The sequence below is a fragment of the Strix aluco genome, chromosome 18, assembly GCF_031877795.1.
Source record: "Strix aluco isolate bStrAlu1 chromosome 18, bStrAlu1.hap1, whole genome shotgun sequence".
Lineage (NCBI taxonomy): Eukaryota > Metazoa > Chordata > Aves > Strigiformes > Strigidae > Strix > Strix aluco.
This window is the reverse complement of record NC_133948.1, coordinates 6,506,716-6,531,323: the sequence shown is the minus strand read 5'-3', so window position 1 is coordinate 6,531,323 and position 24,608 is coordinate 6,506,716. Positions and strand designations below refer to the sequence as shown.

The 24,608-nt window shown below is 36.4% G+C and overlaps 1 protein-coding gene across 1 annotated transcript in view; it reads right to left on the bottom strand.

Annotated features, from left to right (window-relative positions):
* Positions 1–18,910, bottom strand: part of ADGRD1 (adhesion G protein-coupled receptor D1) — a 156,600-nt gene extending 137,690 nt beyond the window's left edge. The window contains exons 1-6 of the mRNA XM_074844445.1: positions 18,819–18,910; positions 18,686–18,722; positions 14,529–14,612; positions 8,159–8,281; positions 3,368–3,547; positions 1,940–2,194 (exon numbers count right to left, since the gene is read on the bottom strand). Coding sequence (XP_074700546.1) covers positions 1,940–2,194; positions 3,368–3,547; positions 8,159–8,281; positions 14,529–14,612; positions 18,686–18,722; positions 18,819–18,887 — 748 coding nt within the window. The 5' untranslated portion in view covers positions 18,888–18,910. The remainder of the gene's footprint in view (positions 1–1,939; positions 2,195–3,367; positions 3,548–8,158; positions 8,282–14,528; positions 14,613–18,685; positions 18,723–18,818) is intronic.
* Positions 18,911–24,608: the final 5,698 nt, after the last annotated feature.

Below are 24,608 nucleotides of genomic sequence, written 5' to 3'. Positions count from 1 at the left end.
AAATACACCTCAAGCTTCACTTTCAATTAAGAGTCTAGAAATTTATTTTTCACAGATGATCCTGAAAACCTGTGAACTAGATGTTTAAGAAAAAAACCACCACCTAATGTCATGCAAATTTCAGTAAACTCACAAAAGCTCACATCATGAACATCTCTATAAATCAGGGAGTTTACTATAGAGCCTTCTAAAAATCAGCAGGGATTGAAATGTAGGATACAGGCAAAATTTTTTACAACTCTTTCAAAATTTAAACTTTATCAGAATTTGAGGGCTCACCTCTTTTCTTTCTGCAGTGTTTCAAAAGCTAGCTACAAGCATTAATGTCCAGCAACCAGATATTTTGAGCCCCAAACTCTTTCCAAACAAAAGTATAGAGAAAAGAAGTAGAAACTTAAGTCCTGAACAAGATTTGCATTTGTGGAAAGAACTTTCCATGATGCCTTGATTATTTGTTAGAGTGAAGATGGGAGGGTGAAGGGCTTCAGAGGATGTTTGCTGTAAGTTCACAAGAATTCAAGGGGTCAAAAAAAAAAAAAAAGAGTTCTCTTTGTATTTATATAAGTCATACTTCTCTGACAGTGAAACAGGGCACACATATAGATGGATCAGGCCAATTGGAAAATCTACTGTTCTTGGGTTTAGTAACATAACATTCTTCTGGAGTTACACTAAATCAAATAATGTGATTTATGGTAGCTTTGAGATGGATAGTGTTATAGTAACCCTAGATTGTTCTGAAAGATACAACAGCCAAATACAAAAGCATTTTCTCCCCACATGACCAGAACATTATAGAGTTAATAAAAACTTTAAAAAAAAAAAAAAATTTAAAACTATTTCCTGTACCAAATTAATACTCTCCCAATCAGAATTTTTGAAGACTTTCATGTGAATGACTTTTTAAACTAAAAGGTTTTAAAATAAAAAACCTGAGTGCAATTACTATTATTTGTGTGGCAAAGCAAATAAGTTGCTTCATTATATACCAGATGGAGGGGTTTCTCTTTCAGTGACTTCAATTCCACATAAACTAATTTATATTTTCTTTTTGATAAAATATATTTTGAATATATTTGATTGCTATAATCAAATCTGGAAGTCACAAACACATCCAGTCTCATTTCCAGGCAAGCATCAGAAGTTCTGTGTTATTCAAAGAGTTTCCATTGTGAAAATGGTTCCCATGGGTTTAGAAGCACAAGAGTTATGGGTGTAACTGCTTTAGCTCTCAGTAACCTAGTAAGAATAAATGAAAGCAGGGAAACTGCCAGCAAAGCCAAATGTTCCAGATGCCCCATAGCTTTATTCCCAAAATGGATGTTTTCTAATTGATACTCACACACAAGCACTTAATAGCAACAGTCTTTCTTGTAGCAAAAAGTTTATTATAAAGATCCATAGAACAACTGACAGGGTTTACTGGTCAGTCTTCTAAGTCTTTGTTCTAATTCTGATTCTTTGCCTTTTATATTATGTATCAGCTGATATCTTTCTTTTTAGTTCACAAGCATATATGAGTCTTTATTGTTCCAGGAACTGGAGAGATAACCATTATTATCCACATCTGCTGGAATACACTGAGTGACTTGGCTTTAACTTACACAACAACCAGAGCGCAAGTTAGAAATCTGGAGTCAGTCTTTCCTAATACTGTTCTACCTCCAGTCTAATTATTGCTCCTCTTCTCTTGATCCTAGGGGATCTGACAATGGCTGGATACTTCAGGTCTTGGTAATTTTTTATGACACTTTTAGAATGAAAAGACTGCACACCCAAAGACAGCTGAGCATTTTGGTGACATTTGTACCTGAATTTTCTGACTCTAAAAATTATGTTCAATAGCTGAAAGATGCAAAATGAACATAAATCCCACTAAACATTTTTAAGTCAGCATCTTTACAGAAAAATGAATTATGACTGCAGCACATATACTCACCAATAGCAGCTGTAAAGTACTGCTCAATTTCATTGGGGGTGAGTGCCCTTTCCCATATAATGAATTCATCAAATGCCCCATTCACATAGCGCTTAGTCTGATGCCCCTCTGTCCCAGTCAGCAGATTTGCACTAGGGTCTCCATAATCATAGAAGACTTTCCCATCTGGATCAGTTGTGTTTAGAGTTCCATTGACATAGACTTTCAATCCTTCTCTTGATTTCCAAGTAAAGAGAATATGAGTCCAATAAGGACCTGCAAAACATTAAAAGTCACAGCAAAATCCATGAATCAATTCCATTTAGAGTCTTTCCTGTCCAGTATGTTTTTGCTGACTTGTGCAATGCTATAGAGCTGTATAGGAAGTGCTAAGAGTGAATTATGGAATGCTGATGTCATGTATCTTAATCTTTATACCCATGGGGAAGCCCATACTTTGGCAGAATGCCTGTTAGCTTTTGTCTGAACTCTTACTTGGGCTCACTGCAGTTTCATAAATTACGCTTGCTAAGTACTATTGGCCAAGATGTGAAGTTTCTTCAATACTGTCTCAAACTCAGTTCAGCAAGAACCACACAAAGACTGCAAGAACTGGAGAACAAGCAAATAGACTAATTAAAAGTTTCTTTGTCATATCTGAGAGGCTGAAAACATAATAATTTTCACTTGGATTGGATAATCCACAAATATGTGAATTCTTACCATTTAAAATAAGATTTCTAAACTGATTTATTAAGCTTTATAAAACTCTGCTACTATGAGGTGAGAAAGTCTTATAAGTGTACAGGTAGTCAAATTTAGGCAAGAAAATATTTAGTGATTGTCAGCAGCATTACTAGAAGACCAGAATTTGTTCCAGTCACTAGCTAATACCACTCCCCAGCAGTACACAGTTTAGATAGAAGCAGTAAGATACATGATATACCAAAATGTTTATTAATACTATGCCATGGTATACAAAACTTGTCACTCAACAGATAACAAAATGACTAAAGCGCTAAACACCCAGTTAGGGAGTTACCAAATAAAGTCTTAATTAAGGAGGCAGTAGAGGACAGCACATATATCCAGTTTTAGAATATACTGAGAACTGTCAGGGATTATCCTGCATTCTTCACTCATGTTTCCATCTAAGCACTCATTAATCTGTTGATGTCAGTAAGAGTTCCACTTCAGAAACAACTGGAAGTTAGGTCCAAGGACTGTTACTGAACGGCGAAGTTCTATAATACAATATCACTGTTTTTTCAGTCTGTACTTTGTCTCTCTCTCCCCACATCAAGAGAATTCTTAAGCACAGAGGTCTGCAGCTATTTTTATATATCCACTTCTCTTTCCTGAGTTTGTGCTCTTATCACTACATCTCTCTGCAAGAATAAAGTAAAATATAACAAAGAAATTAATTAAAAAAAAAAAAATAAGGTTTACCTGGTGGACTAAAGCTTGCTTTCCACTTCATCATTGCATTCCCACGGGTGTAAAATTCCACTGAGCCTTCACCTTCATTTGAACAGATTTTGAAACCACTGGAAATTACTTGTCCACCAGAAGCAGGGAGAAACTTAGCCTGCTGGTCTTGAGTCTTCCAGAAAAATGAAAATGTTACTCCTGATGAAGGCAAGTGAGAGGAGATTTTAATTAAAAAAAAAAAAAAAGCAAAAAAACCAAGTGCAATTAAAAATTTCCAATACTGTAGAATACAGAGAGTGGAAATGCTTTTGAGGACAGATCATCTACTAGCATAAACAAGGACAGGATTTTTAAAATCAACAATGCTCTAACAGTTTAAACCAAATAAACGTCTCTTACTTGGTTTCATATCACATGCTCATACCCAGAACATAGTAGTAATTGTCGCTTCCTGCGTAGCTTCTACCAGTTAAAACTAAAGTTCTTTGAGCACCAAAACTAATGAAGTCTTCTTTTCTTACAGATTTATGTTTCCATTTCTTTGCCTTTTCTCTCCGATCACCTTACCCTTCTCAGCTTCCTGTGATGACCCCTTTTCCTCCTGTGATCTTCGCTTACTTCAAAACACAAGTTGTTCTCATATCTCCATATCCTCCACCAGCATCTACATCTTTTTTTGATGTTCACCAAATACTAGCTGAGCCAGAAACTGCATTGACTGCTTCCAAACTACTGATGCGCTAACTGGCTGCCAGCATGCCCATGCTTAGTGAGTAGCATCCATTGCCAATTACACTTTAATTCTTCTAAGCATGTTATTACCTGTGTTTTCACACTTCAGTGCTCCAATAATTGCTGAAAGGAAAGAACCAATGTAAAAGAAAAGGATAGCAACATATGCAGAGCCACGGTCAAAATTCTGAGGTCCTCACCTACACAAAAATCAAAGTCTTCCCAAAATGCAAGTGCAATCCTGTAAGTGCACATGTGATTAACTTTGTCCACCAATAATCCTGTCCAATTCACAGTAAATTTTACTATTATACTGTAAAATTGGAGAGCTCTTCAGATTGCACATTAGTGAAGAAATATGATTTCTATAAGATGGCTTGTTTCTTTAATAAAGGTTACCTCAAAAGGCTTGACTGAAACGCAAGTAGCAAATCAAACCTCCCTGGCACTTCAAAAGTTCATAGTGGCTCTGCTGTAGAGGTTCTGCAGTCAAATGCAATTACAAAGAAAATGGCTCGACTAAACAGCTCCTAAAAATGTTCATCTCAGAATTTATAGTACAAAGTGCTAACAATAAAATCTGAGTTCAGAGCAGGTTGAGAAAAAGTTTATGAAGTACAGAAGTGGAAGAGGTTTGCCACAAAGAATCATAATGAATTAAGTTGTTAATGACCCTGAAGATCACCTAGTCTAAACTGCCAGCTCAAAGCAGGGGCAATTTCAGAGCTAGATCTGGTTGCTCAGAGCTCAGCTGAGGTTTTAATGTCACCATGGATGCAGATTGCACAGTCTCTCTGTGCAAACCATCCCCATGCTTGGCCACCCACATTGCAAAGAAACTTTTTTCCTTAGATCTAATCACCATTTCCTGTGCTACAACATGCCTGCATTGCCTGCCACATTTCCATTGTGCATCTCCAAGATTGTTTAGCTCCATCTGCTTCTATAACCACCCATTAAGTAGTTGAAGACAGCCCTTAGCAGTCTCTTTTCTTCACTGGCAGTAAGGAAAAGCCTCAGCCTCCCCGCCTCGCCATGTCATGTTGTGCAGCCCCCTAAGACATCTGCTGGACTCTGGCTTGTCAGCATCTCTTTTGTATCAGGGGACAAAAACGGGACAGTACTTCAGATACGCTTTCATGAGCGCTGAGCAGAAGCGAATAATCACTTCCCTTAACCTGCTGACTATGCTTTTTTGATATGTAGTCCAAATATCTGTCTGGATGATTTTATAGTAAGTAGTTCTGCAGGCCCCCCAGGCAGTATGAACTTTGCCAATTTGCTACCAGATAGACCAGCACAAGTTAATGAAGCCCTCAAACTATTATGTACATTTCTTGTTAAAATCATAGACTTTTAACGTGTTTCATAATTTTATGATTAAAGATGGAAAATCCTCAGACAGGTCACTACAGTCATCGGAAATATTCCCCTCCACTACTCTCTAGAAAATAATTTTTTTTATATTTCCCATATTCTTTTTGTCACATTAACTTAGCAGAAAAATTAAATTATTTATTCTGGAATAATATAATTTTTAACTATGTATTATATACCTGTCTAACTGATCTTTCTGTTTATCCTTATGACAGCACCCATCAATTTACATGATCTACATACCATTCCCTAAATGCTTTATACATTATAAAATAACTACCATGGAAATGCTAATCAATTATCATTGGCCTCCTAGAAATCAATCAGTATAGGAACATCATCAATCTCAGTGCTAGACCTTGATGGATATGGGTTTAAAGCTATAAATGCTGTGAACTCCCAACTGAAAAATGTGAGGTCTGTTGTAAGTAAGTTGCAATACCTTCATCAACAAAGTGTGTATTTCAGCTTCTTTACCACACCAGTAACAGCTTGAAACACTGATCCAACCCTCTTGGGTTACTCCCTTGTACCTGCATACCACCCTTCACCACCCTAGTGAAAGGGCCACCAAGGCTGACCATGTTAATTTATTACTGCTATTAATGCGATTCCTCTGTCAAAGCGACACAATCTTTTTCCAGTGCTTCACCACACTTCTGAAGGATGGAAGTGCTGTTATTCCTTCTTTACAGGCTGAGAGATGACGTAGACAGAGAGACTAAGTTCTACAGCATGTCTGCAGTGGAGCTGGTTTCCCCCATCTTTGACTGTCTACCCTATTGGACTACCCTGTAGCTACTGATCATCCTGCAGCCACAAGAAAACTGTGGATCCAAATTCTCCTTGTGTGCACTTGGTTCATGGAATGCCAAAACTAAAAATAAAAACTGAAGTAAGGCACACAATAAACACACAGCTTTATGAAATGCTATGTTGTGCATAGGGTTGTTTTTATAAAGGTAGGGCTTTTTTAATTTCAACTTCAAATATGTTGACCAAATCCAACTTCTACTGTGTTCAAACTAATAATTAAGAGATCATTCTCTTGAATCTTTCACAAATGTTTCTTTTGACTGAAAATGCTTTTGACTTTTAATGAGCCCAAAACTGCTTACAGAAAACCATTGTTTAAAAATTACTTGAGAAAGAAGGAAGGCGGGGGAAGAATGTTTCAACTTTTAAAAAACAAGAATTGTTTGTTTTCTCAAGTCAAAGTAACAGTTCTGAAATATTAAATTTAACCTAGGAAAAAATACTGGGATTTTTGTTTCACAGGTTGAAATATTTCATCTGAAAAGATCTCAAGATTGTTTCAGAAAGCATTCCTTTCTTAAGTGTATTTAACACCAGTTTGACACAAATACAACCAACTGTCAAGAGATGTTTAAGCAATAATAGCCTTGAATAAAATTACATCTTATCATTGCCACAGGTTTTATTTTATTTGGAGAAAAACAGACACTCTCTTTAGATACAGGGGTGTTGGCTTTTTTTTCCTTTTTTTTATACCTGCTACAGTGATTTAGTATTTATTGTTTATATGACTTCTTCTCTTCACATTTCATCTGCTGAACATTTCAGTGTTTTATGTGTTTAATGTTCTTGTTTGTGAGATACTGGGAGTGCTCTGGTACTATAAAAAATTTATTCTGATTATTATGTTATACTATAGATGTAGAAATAATATGACTTACTGATGATTTTTATTTCCCAGTGGAATGAAAAAAAGTGTGAAAAGATACAGCATGTATCAGAAAATATACCTACAGCAGGATACTGAATTACTTTTTCTAATATTCTTATGTAATAGCTGCGTACCATCTACTCTCTGAGTTTCTCTTACTTTCTTAAGAAGTTCATACAGAGCTCTTGTTTTGGCAGGTAAAAAAAAAAAATCCTAATTGAAGTTATGCTACCCATTTGAAGAATGGCCTAAATCAAAATGGCCTAAAGCAAGAAAATTCAATATTAATAATACTGCTTAAGCTTAGAGACTGCTGGAGTTTATCTATAGAAAGCCAACATTTTCCATTGATCCTTCCATTTTTACTAAATTTTAAATCTCTAGTGACTGTTTTATGCTAGTGACTGGCTGTATATTTGGTTTGACAGTCATACACAGTTTTAATCATCTTCCATAATCAACATATTGTGAAACTTGCACCCACCTATTCCACCTGACATTTTGTGACCCTAGCCTAAGAATAAGAAAGGGAAAAGAAATAGAATTAAAAGATTTAAGCACCTACAAGACATGGGAGACTTAAAAATTTTCTTCTCTCCAAAGATAAATCTAAAAAAAACCCCAACTTTCCTGCTAAGAGGCCACACTGAAAAACTGTCTTCTAGATTTGAAACCTGTAGGACAATTTCTTTGTTTGTCAAACTGCAGTTCTTGTAGGAATTAATCTTGATGCCACAGGCAAGATTTTGGGCACTGTAAGCTTATTTTTGTTTTTGTTTGAAGTAATTATACCATAGATCATTGATCTGAGTAGTTGGTGATTAGTTCTAATTTAAGCTACAGTTAGAAAACACTAAATTTTCAGCAATCAACACTCAATTGTTTTAGAAGTCAATAAAGTGTTAAGCTAGAATTTTAGAGAGTACATTTCAGTGAGGAAAGAAACAATGATTATTGAATTACATAATTTGACATAAAAAGAAAAGTAAATAGCAATTAATGAATTTACTAACCTTCAGGTCCACAAACTTCTGGATTACTAATGCAAGAATTTTGATAGCTTCCAAAGAAGAGAAAGGTAACTCCTTTCTTTTCAGTGACGTAAATTCCTTTGTTCACCATTCCTTCTACAATATCTAAACAAAAAGCAAAATATAGTTTAATATTTGTATAAATCAAAAGTTCCTGAAAACATGATTTTAACAGACTCAAACACCTCACATGTTTATCTTTTTCCAGCTATAGTTTTGATTTTGTTGGGTTTTTTGGTTGTTGTTTTTCTTTTTGGTTTTTGTTTGAGTTTGGCGGGGATTTGATGGTGGTTTCTTGTGGTTTTTTAAAGAACCATAGAGATAACTCTTTCATTTCGAGTTTGTAAAAATTATATTCATATCCATCACTCATATTCTTGATTAACTGACTGCTTGACAGAACCTATACATCCCAAAATTATTATTTCAAAGTAATCTGAAAAAATCTTATGCTTTCCAGAGTTCTGAATACCAGACATCACAGCAGTATTAGGCTGGGTTAGTGAAGGAATTCTTTAATCAGTCAAAAATGTAACAGAATAGGTTTTTTTTTTCATTTTTTGAAAGGGAAATCTTGTGATCAAAAGCCACTTTTCATTAAAAAAAAAAAATAGTTCAATGAAATATACTTGACAAGCTATATATCCTTTTCAGACGTTCTTTGGTATGGCACCATTGTCATTTGGAAAGGCTATTTCTTTGTCTAACATGGGTAACAACTAATTATCTTGTGATTTGATCATGATTTGCTTGTGTTCCCTCCTAAAGGAAAGCACTGTTGATTCATCTTCTACTAGCTAAAGCACATGAGCCTTCTTAATACTAAAAAAAAAAAAAACCCAACACACTTGTTTATTATAGGAAACCTCACTAAGGTCTGAAAGCCCAACTGCTAGATGATGATGGGAAGTTCATTTCATTTATTCCAAGATAAAAAGAGGGACTAATTTTAGCAATGAAGACAATAAATCACAATCAAAAAATTCCGCTCTGTTAAAAAGCCTGCATTCCACGGACCACAGAATATTTTATCATCTATTTCTGATCAGATAGAATGTAATTGTTCAGTTTGGAATTTCATGTTAATACCATTGTTTGTGATGGCATTTTTGAAAGGATTGGGAAGATTCAGGACCTTGTTTTTAAGAACCTTCCCTATAATTTCTTCTGAAAAAGTGTTAGGAGAAGATGTGCTCCAAGGGAAACACCAGCGATGAGAATACAATCTTTTTCTGCTCTGAGAAGAAAATCCCAGCTAGGTGCTGCTTGACATTTGAAAATCTAATGAGATCATAGGGGGAATGAGGAAGGCATACAAATGGTCTAAACCACATGAAGGGTGGGACGTAAGGGACTTCTCTCTGTATATCTACCTGACTTAACCGAAGCCTTTTGCATAGCAGAGCAGTGTGCAAATCATGCCAAAGATGCACAGTCAGCGCTCACTAGGGACAGACCATCTAGCTAGAGTGATAAACGCCAGTACTGTTGTCACAACTACAGGATGGTTCATTCCTTTACGCAATGGGGACATGGGCAAAAGGGCATCTCATTTTCAAATTGCAGACAACCATCAGGCATGAGGACAGCAGTCACAGTGCTGGCCCATCTGTAGGATAACACCTCTCAAGGAAACAGCGACAGCATGGCATAGCCCTCAGTGAATGTATGTCCAAATATTTTCTTAGTTCATTCCAAACCTCAACACAAATATCAGAGTTTTCAGGTATCCTCCCTTTGAAAAAGTAATCAAGTTCTGTTTGTAATGAACAGATAAAATTTAGTTTCTTTTAAGAATTTGAGTGTGTATTATGCGTGTATTATGAGTGAAGCAAACATTTCTAAGCTCTTCTTGAATAACTTCAGTTCTAAATTAACCTAGACAGAATAAATCCCATAAGTTAACGCATTTCCATTTTCATGGCATTTCTTTTGCCAATGATGTCACTCTTTTTAATGTTCATATTGAATATATCTTATTATGTGAGAACTATGCAAATGGTCTGTAAAACAGATAAGAAAGGACTGAAAGGAATTAGGGTCATTTGAAGTTCATTAATAATAGAGTTCACATTTGCCAGCATAGTTTTAATGTTAGAGAGTAGAAAACTAGTGGGTTTAATATTTTAATATAAACTTCCTGGTATCTGAGCAGCCCAAATGATAGTTCTACTATTTCCATCCTTCTCCTTAGGTCAGATTTTCCAACAAGTAGATGTGAGTTAATACCTAATTGTAAAGTGGACAAGAGGTCATATTTCAATTGCACCTACACAAGTATAAATGCTAGTGACTTAAATTAAATGTCTTGAAGTTTATGCTGCTGCAGATGTAACTGGTTTCCAATCTGTCAGGTTTCTGCCTGGACAGTTGTCATTTTCTGTTCTTCCTTTTATCTCCTGGTGTGTTGGTGTAAAAACAAAACAAAACATTAAAAGGACATATATATGCAGATTTTGCTTGCCTTTTTTTTAAAAAAAAAAAACCAACATGTTAATCAAAGATGTCATGATTGACAAGATCTTACTTCCAGTCTTTCTTAATGTATCCTTTAAAAATTATTATAAAATGGTGAAAAACAGTTGGCTTCTTTTTCCTTTTAACCTTGAAAGACAAGAAAAAAAATTAACCTATTTGTTCTTATATGTTCCCCTGAAATGTCATGTCTGTTTAAGCTTAACAGAAATATTTTAGGTTTTGGAGGACCACGGGGGCCCGTCCTCCCATAGGCTGCTTAGCATTGGGATGCCTCTCCCGGTAGATCAGAGTAATTCAGGTGACACTGCAGGAGTGCTCTTCCAATAACATATGCCAACGTAAGCATAAATAGACCTTTACCACATGACCACTTGAACCAAAACTCAGTGTTAACTTTGAATCCAATGTTACAAGAACCATCCAAGCTTGACAAATGCAGAACAAAAAATATGTAAATCCTCACCTACAGTTGCAGAGAAGTTAGAGTAGGCAGAGTCATTGGTATATACAAAGGTAGAGTTATGGGAAGGAAGCACAGTGAAGTTGTGGATTCTTAGAGCTGGGTGGAACAACAAAAGAAAATAAGCAAATAAGCAAAACAATGAATAAACACAACCAGTAATGAATTGACCAGTTCATATCTCTCAACATAGCACAAATCACAGATGTTGGTCAGTGGCCTTAAAAATTATCATATAACTACTTCTCCCAAGGACTTTAGTTTTTTAACTATACAAGTTAAGTAAATGCAGTATCACTAATTTTTTTTTTTTTCCTTACAGTAACTGAGAGGAAAAAAACTATAAAAAATACAACTGCAGATGAAGGACTCTGAAATATAGTCATGCTGGTTAAGGAACTCTGCAATTATAACAAAAATCATTATACTGGTGCAAAAGCTATGGGCAATTCAAGTCCCATGTCCAGCTCTGGGCTCCCCAGTACAAGACAGACGTGGACATACTGGAGTAAGTATAATGAAAGGCTGAGAATGCTGGGACTGCTCAGCCTGGAGAAGAGAGGGCTCAGGGATCTTATCAATGTGTATAAATGCCCCACGGGAGGTGTAAAGATAGTGCCAGACTCTCCTTAGTTGTATCCAGTGAACAGGTAAGAGGCAATGGGCACAAATTAAAAACCAAGAAATTCCACCTAAACATAAGAAAAAAACCCAACGTTTTTATATCTGACAATAAAATTTTATTCTCCTTTTTTTTTTCTTATTCTGATAATTTAACAGTATCTTGTGCACTGTAATTATTTAGCCTGGGCAGGCAAATAGAGCTTGATGGAAAGACCATGAAAGTAAATAGAGAGACACTGATTCAGGATTTACAACTGAGCTCACAGAAGGGAAAGGCAAATGCTTTTAAAAAAAACCCCAAACCCTCACACAAAACCTCAAGAGAAAAATGCATGGAAAACAAGGGGTCAGATGAAAAACCTGAACATGGCCACATCTTTTTTTATTTGCTATATTTTAAGTTGATTGTTTCCCTTCAATTGCTTCTACTGCCGAGATAACCCCAAAATTAATTTGCTGACACTCTCTCTCACACAACACAAATGCATTGAGAGATATAAATCTGGCTTCACACACAATGGCTTCAACAAATAAAATGGATTAACATGACGGACAGATTATGATGCTTCAAGGATTTAAGAGGAGAAACATGGAATGAAAATAATTGCATGATATGATGAGTGGAAAAACAAGAGAGACTCTAGCAATAAACAGAAGAGTTGTGTAATCAGAATGGTATCAAAAACAAGCAAATTGTCACCTGCATTAGATTAAAACAATAAAGAAAACTTTTCTTGTATATCAAAGTCAAATATCAGATAGATACATAAAACCTCTGCTGGAGGCAGTTGAAATAATATCTGTGTATTATAAGACACAATATAAGCAACTGAGAATAATTTGAACTATCCACTACAACTAAAAAAAAAGAATTCAACATTGACAGAATTGCACTGCAGAGAAAAAGACTTGGCTGCTGGCATCCTCTGCAAATAATAGTAAGACAAAGTCCTCCAAACTTTTTTCAGCAAAGTCATGCAGCTGGTTCATTTATAAAGTTATTTAACACAATGTCATAATAGGAGTGAAAGGAGATTGCTCATGTGAGCCAGTCCCATTCCTGTAAGTGAAGACACTTTATATGTTCTGCTTTATCTCTTTACGTAGAATCAGGAACTTTATATGTTCTGCTTTATCTCTTCCAAGATACTACTGAAAAGATTTCTGAATTTTGCTGAAATAATGGAATTTAACATAATTTGAAAAACAATCTAACATCAGTTGTCATTTTTCCAAGAGATATATTTTACACATTACTTTCAAGCACATTCAAAACAAATTAGTTGTAACATGAGTGCCAAAACAGTGCTAGATAGGGAGTGCTTTACTATTCTTGAAACTAAGTGAAGTCCAGTCTCAGAAAATTACTTTAACACACTGTTAGAGAACTCATATGGTAAATTTTTGTAAGCCAAATTATGATGCTATTGAAGTCAGTAGGAATGCTGCCATCAGCTTCTAACAGGAGCAGAATATTGCCCAGATTTATTTCTGGTCAACCGATTTCATTCCTTTAAGAAACTTTGTGGAAAGATGGGTCAAAGTTTAAACTTAAAATACTTGAACACCTCTGCAATAAAAGGTTTTAGATATTTATGAATCTTTTTCCCACTTAGGAACAGAGATTGATATTGCCATTTTTGTGTAATAACTAGTAATAACTTTGCACTTTTGTAAGATTTTTCATGTAAGGTTGTAAAGGTCTCTAACTCCTGATTTAATCTTCTGCAGTGATCTTTCTGGGTAAAGATATTATAGTCACCTAGTCACCAGTAGTAACACAGCAGCTACCCCTTGCACTAGTACAAAACAGTTTAGCTCAACTGCCAAGGTGGTCAGCCGTAGTGTGAGAAATACTGGGGGATATACATCAGCCCAACATGGAATCGGCTAAAATGTCAGAAGAGAAAAAATAGTTCATGTGAAAATTACTAAGGGACCTTTGAGACTCAGAAGGAGGCAGAGCATAGCTGAAAATTTCATCTGAAAGGAATGGCCCTGCAAGCCCATAATGCTGCGATTGGATACAGCGTTTTGGTCAAAGCTCCATTAATTACATCACCTGCAGCTCCCTGGGAAGCACTCACCACCCTTTTTGGTCCTGATGTGAAACATCAGAACCAAAAAACTGCTGAATCCAACTAGTCTGCCTTCTAATATCATTCCCTTTGGGATCCTGTAGTCCTGGCAACTGACTCTTTCAAATCAGTGAGGCTTTTGCCTTGCCAAACCTCTCTTGATTTTGCCCAATTGGAAAAAGAATTTGAATTAATGCTGCAAAACTGTTTTTAAGGAAATACTCAAAAGCAGATAAAAATGAGTAAAAAATGAGCTTACGCTTCTCTTTCTATAGATACTACATGCAATTTTCAAAAGTGTATGAAGAATTTGGGCATTTAACTCCTTCCAAAACACAAAAAGAAGCAGGCATCTTCACTGCTGGCATAACCAAAGATCTCAGTCTCTGAGTGTATTAGTGCATGTTATGCATGTACCAAACCACCTAATAGCAATGTGATTTCAATGACTCTTTGGATCATAAACCTTTTCTCTTTATAACCTTAACAATGCATAGACAGCCCATAAAATGTCTGAGAATACTCTATAAAAAATCAGTTCACAAATACAGTATCATTTGGACATCAGAGCACTGCAAAAACATTAACTGAAAAAAAATCTCAACTGCTGTAGTACAAAAGCTAACCCCTTTCATTTCTCCTGCTCCCTTTCTACTTACAGACTGGTACAAATACTTATGTTATTGCCATTGTCAAGGAATCCTTTGTCTACCTCCATTTGTATCCCGAAATTCATGAATTCCTTCCACATCTTCCAACGGCCAGTAATGGGAAGCTGATGCGAGAACTTTGAACCCTTTCAAGAAACACAGATTAAAAGATTATTAAAGTAAGGACCAACATGGAGTGCAACAAGTCTCCACAGAAGAGAACAATAAAGGAGGTCAACAGGTTAAGTAAAACAAACTATTTAATGTAAATCAAGTACGACACATAAGCAAGATCATAAATCAAAATGGCAGAGTAGATTAAAGCCATATAGCTGATTGACCACTGCAGAAAACCTGTTTTTAGAACTGAACTGATTTTTATTTTAAATGCACTTAAAATGTCTAACAATCTCTGACTAAAATCTGCTAGCGTATCAGGCAGCATTTGTTGAAGTAACAGTTGAGGAGTCATTCAAGAGGAATTTCAAGATTTTACTGAGATTTTAAACACATGGTGGATAGTACAAAGCACTGATAAGGGAATGCACGAGGGAACATTTAGCGTCTATAGCATACTACCTCTGCTCCTGCCTCTTCCATTGGTAACTCAGCTCTTTGCAGTTCAAGGGAGTAGGAGAAAATGCTAGAGTTCCCAGGAATCTTATCCTCTCTCCAAAACCCACTGGAAAACCAGTGCAACACCTTCAAGTTATATTAATCCAAGCATTTTTCCACCTTTGGTCTTCTATGGAGACACTAGTCAGATTTAGTAAGGAGCAGTACTCAGTGATGGAGAAGCTGCAACATGGATGAGAGCATAGGTGCATGCACAGTTGTTACTGCAGAGTCTAGCCTTCCTGATGTCTCCAAATAACTCAAGAGTCCTAGAGCAAAATTTCCTTTAACAGAAGGAATTTGATGTCCCTCAAGAAAAGGTGTTCCACAACATGGAAAAGAGTTCACTCTCCATATGGCATTAGTGATTCCTTCAGAACCTTCTCCACTACACCAAAACTAGAACAACTGTTTATGGCTGATGAGAAAATTTTGTTTCCCTAAACATCCTCCTTAACAATAGGTGTACAAGCTGACAAAAGCAAAACTTCTTCTGGTTTCCCTTGGCAGATTTATCTGCACAGATTAATTGATGATTTTGAACAGATTTTAGTAGATGTGACTACTCAAACCTGATCAGAAGCAGGCTGCCCAAACCAATCAAATTTTCTGTTAAGATAACAATTTTATTTAAGTGTAGAGCATTAATAATGTAGAAAAGCATGAATTGCAATTTCTTATTATCTTGTTTGCTGCAAGAAACCCTTTATTCTCAAAATAATTAATTTAACTGGCTGTGCTGAAATAAATTTATAATCTCCTATATCTAAGAAAATTTTAGAAGCTTGATACAGATACACAGAAGTTTTACTATGAATGCAAATGAGAACATGTTTTGCTCACCATCATGGCATAACATCCTATTAGTTTGAGTTAATCTTTTCTTTTGGAGGTGGGTGGGGGAATGACACAATGGACAATAGGGACAAAGAGAGCAAGTATTTATATTATACCATATCTGTAGTTCTTTGCCCTACAAACATTTTTCATTCCCAAGCAATCTTTCAAGAGCCTGAGGTGCAAAGCTGATAGACATGTTTGTTAAAATCCACTTCAGCTGTCATGCACCATACAAAAGCTCCGTACACCCCGTGTGCAAATTAAAATAAATCGCAAGCAGTGTTCTTTGACATTTACTGTCTATCCCACACCTTTCTTCACTCTCAAGATCAAAACAACTTGCCTATTTGATAATGATTCTATTATTGTAATGCCCAGGATAAACATGATTTCTTTATCATTGATATGAAGGTGCAATAATTTTATTTGCATCCTTAAACTGCCTAGCCCACACAGCCAAGATTAGTTTGATGTCTTCCATGCTCATAGTATAGTTTCAAAACTGTGACACAGAGAGAATCCTAAGATTTTTTTTTTTTAATAAGAGTGTAAAACTGATAAAATTGCTAAACACCACAACAAGCAATTGTATATCTGACAGCACAGAACCAAAAGAAGCTCTGCATCTTGTGAGGATACATGAACTACTCAGACTTGCTTCCAAACTCAAGTATACCAAAGATATCTAACAAATGATGCATAATTGACCAGGATCTATTATTAGCCTACCTAACTAGAAATGTTTGCAGTTGTCAGAGGTTTTCCCACAGAGAGGGAGCATGATAGATAAGATGGTGATGTCTTTAGAGAAATGGATGAGATTTTATGACTATACATTTCCTTTGAATATTTGCAAGATACCAAGAAAGGTATTTGTTTGCTAACAAAAAGAGAAAGCTACTGCCAACATAAGAGAATAACGACACAGAATAAGCATGTACAAAACCCAGTCTGAAAATTCCAGGCCACCCAAACTCAACTAAGCCGAGCATGGCAAAGCACGCTGAGGAAACAGGATATAGGAACAAGGTTTTTTGCATTTACATAAACTAAATCTGGGTACGTGCTTAGTTCTATTTTCAAAGAACGTATTCTGGCTATTGCAAAAGAAATGGAAGTTATAAATTTCTTTGGTATTAAGATCCACATAGACTACCTGTGCTAATGTACTTCCATCCAACTTTCATCAAACTACCAGTTCCATTTTGGAGAGAACAGAACATGCTTGCTGTTTCACAGTGTGCTTATATGCAAATATTTCTTGCTCGCATTAACATCTCCCTTTTATATCCAGGAAAAAAAAAAAAAAAAAAAAGGATTAAAAAAGGATTAAATTTAAGAGAGGTGGTAGATTAAAAAAATCAAAAAAATAAAGAAATATAGAAAAGAAAAAATCTTGGGACAAAGTTATTTGATGCCAAAAAACTGTGTCACAATGTGGGACAAGTATTTTAGTAGTAGTAGCAGCATCACAACAAAGGTATTACCATGGTTGGCATCAAACTCATAAGGAGAAGCTATATTTTAAGGAGATTACATTTAAAAGTTTAAAAAAAATAGGAAAGGAAATAGATATACAGCAATGTGAATCGCCTAGAGCCACGCTGCATGTTGGTGGCTTTCCCAGCTCCCAGTTCTGAACTATATAAAGCCATGCTGTTACCCCACTTCCAGCCAATCAGCCCTGCTAATACCTCTGAAAACAAATACCTGTTGCCTTGAACTCAGGTTATACTTGCAATATCCTTTCAATAGGTAACTACGCAGTGTTTAGAACAAAATCACAGGACTTGTTTACAGCCTAGCTCAAATCCAGAAAGCATCGCTCGCAGTTATTCTTACACACACACTGTACTACAAAATAAGTATTGTGTAACTTGCCCCCTTATTGCAGAAGGCTTTTTCCCCCCGCTATTGTTCCATCAGCTAGAAGCCAGTGATCCTCATCTATAGGAAATGAGACTGTATTTCTTTGGTTTTGAGTGAAGGTAGAACAAAAGAAACTAATTGGGCTGAAGCTACTGCAATAGCAGACAACATGGCTTTTCCACATCGCTCTGTATTATATTTGAAAATAATTACATATGGTTAAAACTTAAAAGCACAAAGCAATACATGAATTGGTAAAGCAGTAAAATTGTACTTGTACACCACCATGAGGCTTGAGGTTAAACTATTTATATAAACAGAAGAATTCAGCAGTTACACGCACAGACCCCAAATAAGCTTTGAGTAAGTTTCTTCTACATTGAAAACAGATGAGAGATCCTTCATATGCTCTGTAACTGATTTAAACTTAAGCATGAAGGCTGGGTGGAGGGTAGATGACTGGAAGCCATGCCAAAAGTACTCCAAAGTATATAAGCTGGCATATCTAACTGTAAATTACTGAATTGAAAATGCTGAACATTAAGACATTGAGAAAAAAAGAAAATAGTCTGTGCAGAGGTCTGATTCAGAAACTCATGCTCAGAAAAGTAATAATAAACAAACAGTGTATATAGGATTTTTCTACATATCAGATTCAAGCCATTTTTTTTCCAAATATATTTCTATGCAGAATGTGTTGTAGGTATGTTACTGAATTTAAAATGACTGTGACAGTCTGATACTTTAGACTTTATTACGTTTTTAATACTGAGCTGACATTCAAATGCAGGATCACAGTTCCTTTGGAACTACTAAGAAAATGAAAAATACAAACCAAAAAAGCAAATGAATATTTAAGCACGTTATCATAAAATGTAAATAGAACATTTCTTACCTGGGTGTTTGGGTAGCTGAGAATAGTTTCCATACACCTGCACATAAAACATTACATAATGAGACATAGTGAGGCAAAACTTGCTAAGAGAAATCCAAATATATCTCAATGCTGACCATATTTAGAACATTACCTGGTATTTGTACTGAAATAAAATCAGCAAAGAATAATGACAACAGAGCAGAGATAATAAATTCTCCATGGTCTATTTAAGGTTAAAAATACAACTGAAATCAGATTCCTGTAAGATTTCAATCATAAATTCTCCTTTGCTACTTTTTGTATTAAAAGGGACATTTTCCATGCAGGTTCAAAAAGTCCGTTCCTTCAGTGATGGCAAAATATCCTTCCAGACCCTTTAAGTAGTATTTGTTCGCTTCACACTTTGATCTCTTCATTTAACTATAAATAAATTACCGTGATTGGAGGAAAATTAAAAGAAATGTGCATCAGATCCGAAAGTTGTACTGTTCCATGGAAAGAAGTCAAATATTTCTGTTACAATCTGTGCCAAAAAGAAAAGATCTTGTTTTCAACTTTCTTCTGATGGTTGTCTTTTCCTTTCAATTACTTTCACGTTGTCAGAGTTCTGAAGCCAGTTTTAGTTTTGCTAGCAAGAAAATGTACTTCCTTATAGCACATAGGGCGTACAACTCTCAGTATTTCCTCAGAAACCGAGCTGAAAAAAAAAGAGTTGCTAACTCCTCGCTTGTCCAGCTCACGTTTGCACCTCCATCCCAGATCTTTTTGGGTGGAGAGCAAGTCTGAGTGATGTCATGCTTTCTTCTCAAACTTTGTCCCATTCTGGTACTCTATTTATATCACGTTGCTGCTGTCTCTTTTCTGGGTCCTAACACCAGCCAGCTAGGAACAAGTGGAAACAAGTCAATGTGCTTCAGCAGACAGATAAAAGAGATTACTGCTTTTAGCAATCTGCGCACTTAAAGAAGAATCAAAGCCAGAACAAATGTTCATAATTCAAACGCTTAAGAAAACTAAAACAGGTTTTAGATAGAAATTTTTGAAGGAAAGCTCAGATCTGTTTATTTTAATAACAGATTATATTTCTGTCTAAAGAAGTATGACCTTTAAAAAAATTCTGATTAAAATCACATGGCACTCTGAGGGATTAATTTTACTACGACTCTATCAAGAAGGGGAAACTGAGGCATTAGCCATTTCACTGATTTGCTCGAAGTTGCTCAACAAAACTAGTAGAAGAACTAGGAAAATACTTCTGTAGTTGCCACTTTACTAGTTTTAAATAAAAAAAAATATATTTAAGTATTTTTATAAGAGCCTCCCAATGACACTCTGAACTATGTCAAATATTAACCATCGTTTTATATGTAAAAGAAAAAGAGCAGCTAGAACTAGCTGATATTCTCATGTAATCTGCTCCTCTATGATAAAATCTTCTTTTCAGTTCCCTCAAAGTTCTTTTTTATTTTCAGTGAAGTAAACTGAAAGGGTAATATTTTAAACAAAATTTGATAAGCTTTCCATCCCTGTTCATCTCTCCCTTGCATTTCCATATCAACTCCTCCTTTATCCTCACATGAGCCATTTAAAGGTGATGTAGGCAAGATCAGAAACTAAAAATCGGAATCAGACCACGTTAATATCTCAGCAAAATTCAAATTATTTTGTTTCCTTTTCCTTTTGCCAAAAGTTATGTCAACAGATTAGATCTTATTTTCAGCCTCAGATGCTTACTTGTGCAGAAAAGCATTCTCTGTCTAAAAAAAATCAATGGATGCACAAGATACTGATCTACAGAAAAGTGATCACGTGTTCCTGTTCCCATACATGTCACTGCCCCTCTATGACTTATCTTCTGACCTTTGGTTATCTTTCCCTCCCCTCCCATCCATTTGGTGACTCTTCTATCTATGTGATATAGGTACCTCTTCAGGTACCTATATCAACCTATATTTGCCTGGTTCCTTTTCTTAGCTCTATTCCTTCCAGTATATAAGTCCTCCTCTTACTTGTCTACTTCTTAATCACAACTTCTGCACCAAACTCTTGGGTAGAGTTGATTATAACTTCTGGGATGAAACAGTTTTCCACTGACACTTTACATAAAGACTATATAGCTGGAATCCCAGCAAGTTTGGTAGTAGCTATGGCCCTGATTTACCCAGTTGGCTCCCCAGTTGTATGCTGAGCTTCCAAAGCCTCTGGTGGTAACTAGCTCCTCGCAGATGACTGGCAAGTAGATGGGACTCCAGGGTCCAAGGACTGAAGAAATCAAAATTAATTTCAGAAACCTTAAGACATTCATGCTGCATGAATGCTTCAATATTACCAAAGTTCAATATTACAAAATTTCAGTACCGAAATAAAATGTGTATTTTGTTTGTAAACCTCATTAAGAATCTACATCAAAACAATTTTGAAAATTTTGAATTTCAGTTCTGGCAAAAAATTAGCATCCCACTTTATTATCACCAGTCTGACCTTTGCTTATTTCCCTCCAGGTTATTACTGTTAGCCACGAACTCCTCTATATCCTGAAGGAAGAGGAGGAATTCTGTGTAAACCCTAGGAATTCTGCATCACGTACTGACAAGCAGAGCCACCCTTAGAAATAATAGAGAGCTGCAGCTAAAAATCCTGAGAAAAGCTAAAATATAGAAAGAGAAAGACAGGAATTTGAAATATTTGCCAAGAGGGGCCTGTCAAGGGAAAGAATATGCTTACCAAAACAATTGTGAGAATCCAAGCAAACATGTTCACTGCCAAAAATTTTTGTGGAAACAGCAAATTGCAAGCAGACATTGGAGATTATTTGCAGAAACAAATTCTGTATTTATTCCTGTGATCCTCTGGAAACCTGATCTGAAAAGTCACACTGCTCCCACCACAGACCAGAGGCAGCACCAGCAACACCTTGTGTGTCAACCAGAGTAACCGATCCAACACTCGGAAGACAAATAATCACAGCAGATTGTTCTTGAAGAACCTGTGGATGAAATAACATTCATTTACAGTATCTGCATGTTAATAAAAGCACAAACCTCTGCACATGCTGTGTGACGGGGCAGCCCACGCTAAGCCCGCTGGAGAGGTTTCTCCCCACCACAGCTCTCCCACCCTGCTGCCCTGGGGCCCTGCTAAGGGAGTAAGGAAGGAGAGGGCTGTGCCCCCTGTGTTACAGTATTGGGAGGGGGTGGGGGGTGTCCCTGAAAGATCTCTAGATTTTCTGTTCCACTTAGGCAGAGAGCAGCCAACAGGCCACGGAGGAGCTGCTCTGCAGCTCAAACATTTGCTGACAGGTAGAATCAGTTCCTTAACAGACAGAAAGCCTGACGATCTGTGGCAGCAATCAAAGGCTTGCAAACAGCACTGGGAAGTGATATGCCCCAGGTTTCTCTCCCTCTCTTTCTTTTTTCCGTCCCTCCCCCCCCCTTTTTTTTTTTGGGGGGGGGGGGGGGGGGCAAAAAACTTTCAAAGACAAATGTTTAACAAAAAAGAAAGATCAATCATTTTATGTTGATGTCAGTTGCAACACTTTCACAGTAATGTGAGTGGGACCTCTTGTGATAATTAAACTTAACTTTCAGTTTCAGCTCTCCTTGTTCACCTCGTGTTCATTCAGGATGATTATATTATTGAAACAGAAAATTAGCAGATGCTGTAGCTGACATTCACCAGGAAATGAAAAATAACCTGAAGTTAAAAATCTTTACTGCTAACTATGTAAATACAAGCACAGAGAACAGTCCTTTAAAGAATGTTTTACACTGCAGAAGAAAAACAATCTGTAATACAATTTTCTTCCTTTGTTTTCATTGGAATCATTAACTTCCCACAAGAGAGATGGTGCATAATTGGGATTGAAATGTTTTAACAAACATCTTAGGAGTATTTTAAGAATAAATCTAACAGCTAGATTTTGTGCAACTTCTTTAATATCACAGTCTCTACTAATAGAGCAGTAAATATTCTGGATTAAAATAACTCTCTGGTCAAACTATTTCTCTGACAGTAACAGAAGTTATTAACAAGGTGGTTACAGCTGATATATCATACTCATCCACTTAAATCTGAAATTTTAGTGCTAACTTTTCTGTCTTGTTATGGGCATCCAAGGTAAGTAGTTGTAGAACTGATATTATTTAATTCACTTACACAAAAACCCCACAGTTTTGTAAACTAATTCAGCTGTCCTTTGCTACAGGGAACATCTAGGGCAACTCTACCAGCTCTCTTGGAACTACTGTGATGTACATAGGTGCAATTTGATTAGATTTTCACATCTGCAAGGAACCAATACAAGATCCTGTGCCAAATGTGCCACCTTCTCAATACACACTTTTATACCAACACAGTTATTTTTGCAATAAATATAAATTATTTACTCACAGAACTCTAAAGCAGAAGCAATTTCACAGATAAAGGGGTCACCTCTAATGAAGTTTATTGCCTTTTCTTTACATGATCTTATTCCAGTGCAGAACTGTGAGCCCATACCAAATAAGAGGTGTGTGGGGGGGGTTTATCACCACTTTGGTGATGAAAAAAATAATTCCTAAACATATGAAGTTGGCCTTGGACGGGGCTGCAGCCAGGGAAAGGTCTTGCACAGCTCCCAGACCAAGTTTGATATATTCTCTACCAAAGCAGCACACTGGCACATGTATCTGGAACCTCTTGCAGTGCTCACACTCACCAGAAAGGTCAAGGACTTGGTGAACAAAGTCTTCTCCCTCTAGTTACTGTACAAGGATGAAATACAATACAGGGTGAAGAAACTGTCCCTGCTGATAACTGCACTCCAACATTTGATGGAGAAGCAATCTGTGCCATTCACCTGGTCCGCCTTTGACTTGTGCATCCCCATCGCACAACCTCTGTCTGGACTCCGCAGTTACCTTCTGAAACCAGGGACTGTGCTCTCAACTGCCCCATTAGCCTTTTCCCCACCTATTCAAAGCTTTAACTGGCTGCAGCTGAAGCCACTTTACCACAGTTCAAACAAACTTAAACATCCAGGACCAAGAGTTAAACTGACAGCACAGTTTATAGGCAAGAAGCTTACTTCCTTCTACTAGCGACATCTCATGTAATCAAAGACTGTGGGTATCAGTGCAGTGGGCAATGCAGACTCAAAGCTGTCTCTTCCATTGTATGGCTCGTTTCAGCCTTTCAAAGGAGCCAGGGCTTGGTCTGCACCAGCTCTATCCCGTTCACTGAGACTAGGACTGCTTTGATTTTTTAAAAGAAGCAACCCCCATATCGTGACAAACAGGTCCATCTTGCATTTGGCAGCACTTAAAGCACTGTAGTTTGAAAGATTGGGTTTTTTCCTTTTCCAACCTCTCATGTCTTCTTTGAGCAAGGGAACTGAAAATGATCATTAGAGTGAATTGGCTGCAAATATTTCTCTCAAAGTATTTTATATGTTGCTAATGACTTTTATTTAGGTATCTCAAAAGACTTAGCACTTAGTGAACTAGCTCTTATTTTTATAGTGTAAATAATTTATATTGTATATGAAAATTTAAGAGGCAAAAGTTATGTGATTTGAAGAGCTGAACTGGTTATCTAGAACAAAATACTGCACATTAAATATTTTGATTAGCAGTTCCAGCACATTTGTTGTATTCTCACAAGTTTTGCTTATTTAAACCTACTGCTATTGAAGCGGCAGCTTTCAATTTCAGCAAATAAGTCCTCTTCTTCCTCAGAACAATAATTTTCTCCAGGTATATTTAACACCCTCAAAAGATAGCCATTGTTCCAGGCTCAATAACATCTTCATACAGGGAAAAACAAAACAAAACAAAAAAAAAAAAAAAAAAAGAGAAATCATTTGCCAGCTGCATCACTTTCAAAGAGATTGAAGAATGTTTCCTTCCCTAGTGTATTACAATAAAATCATGATGATAGGCAATACTAACTAGCAAAGTAATTA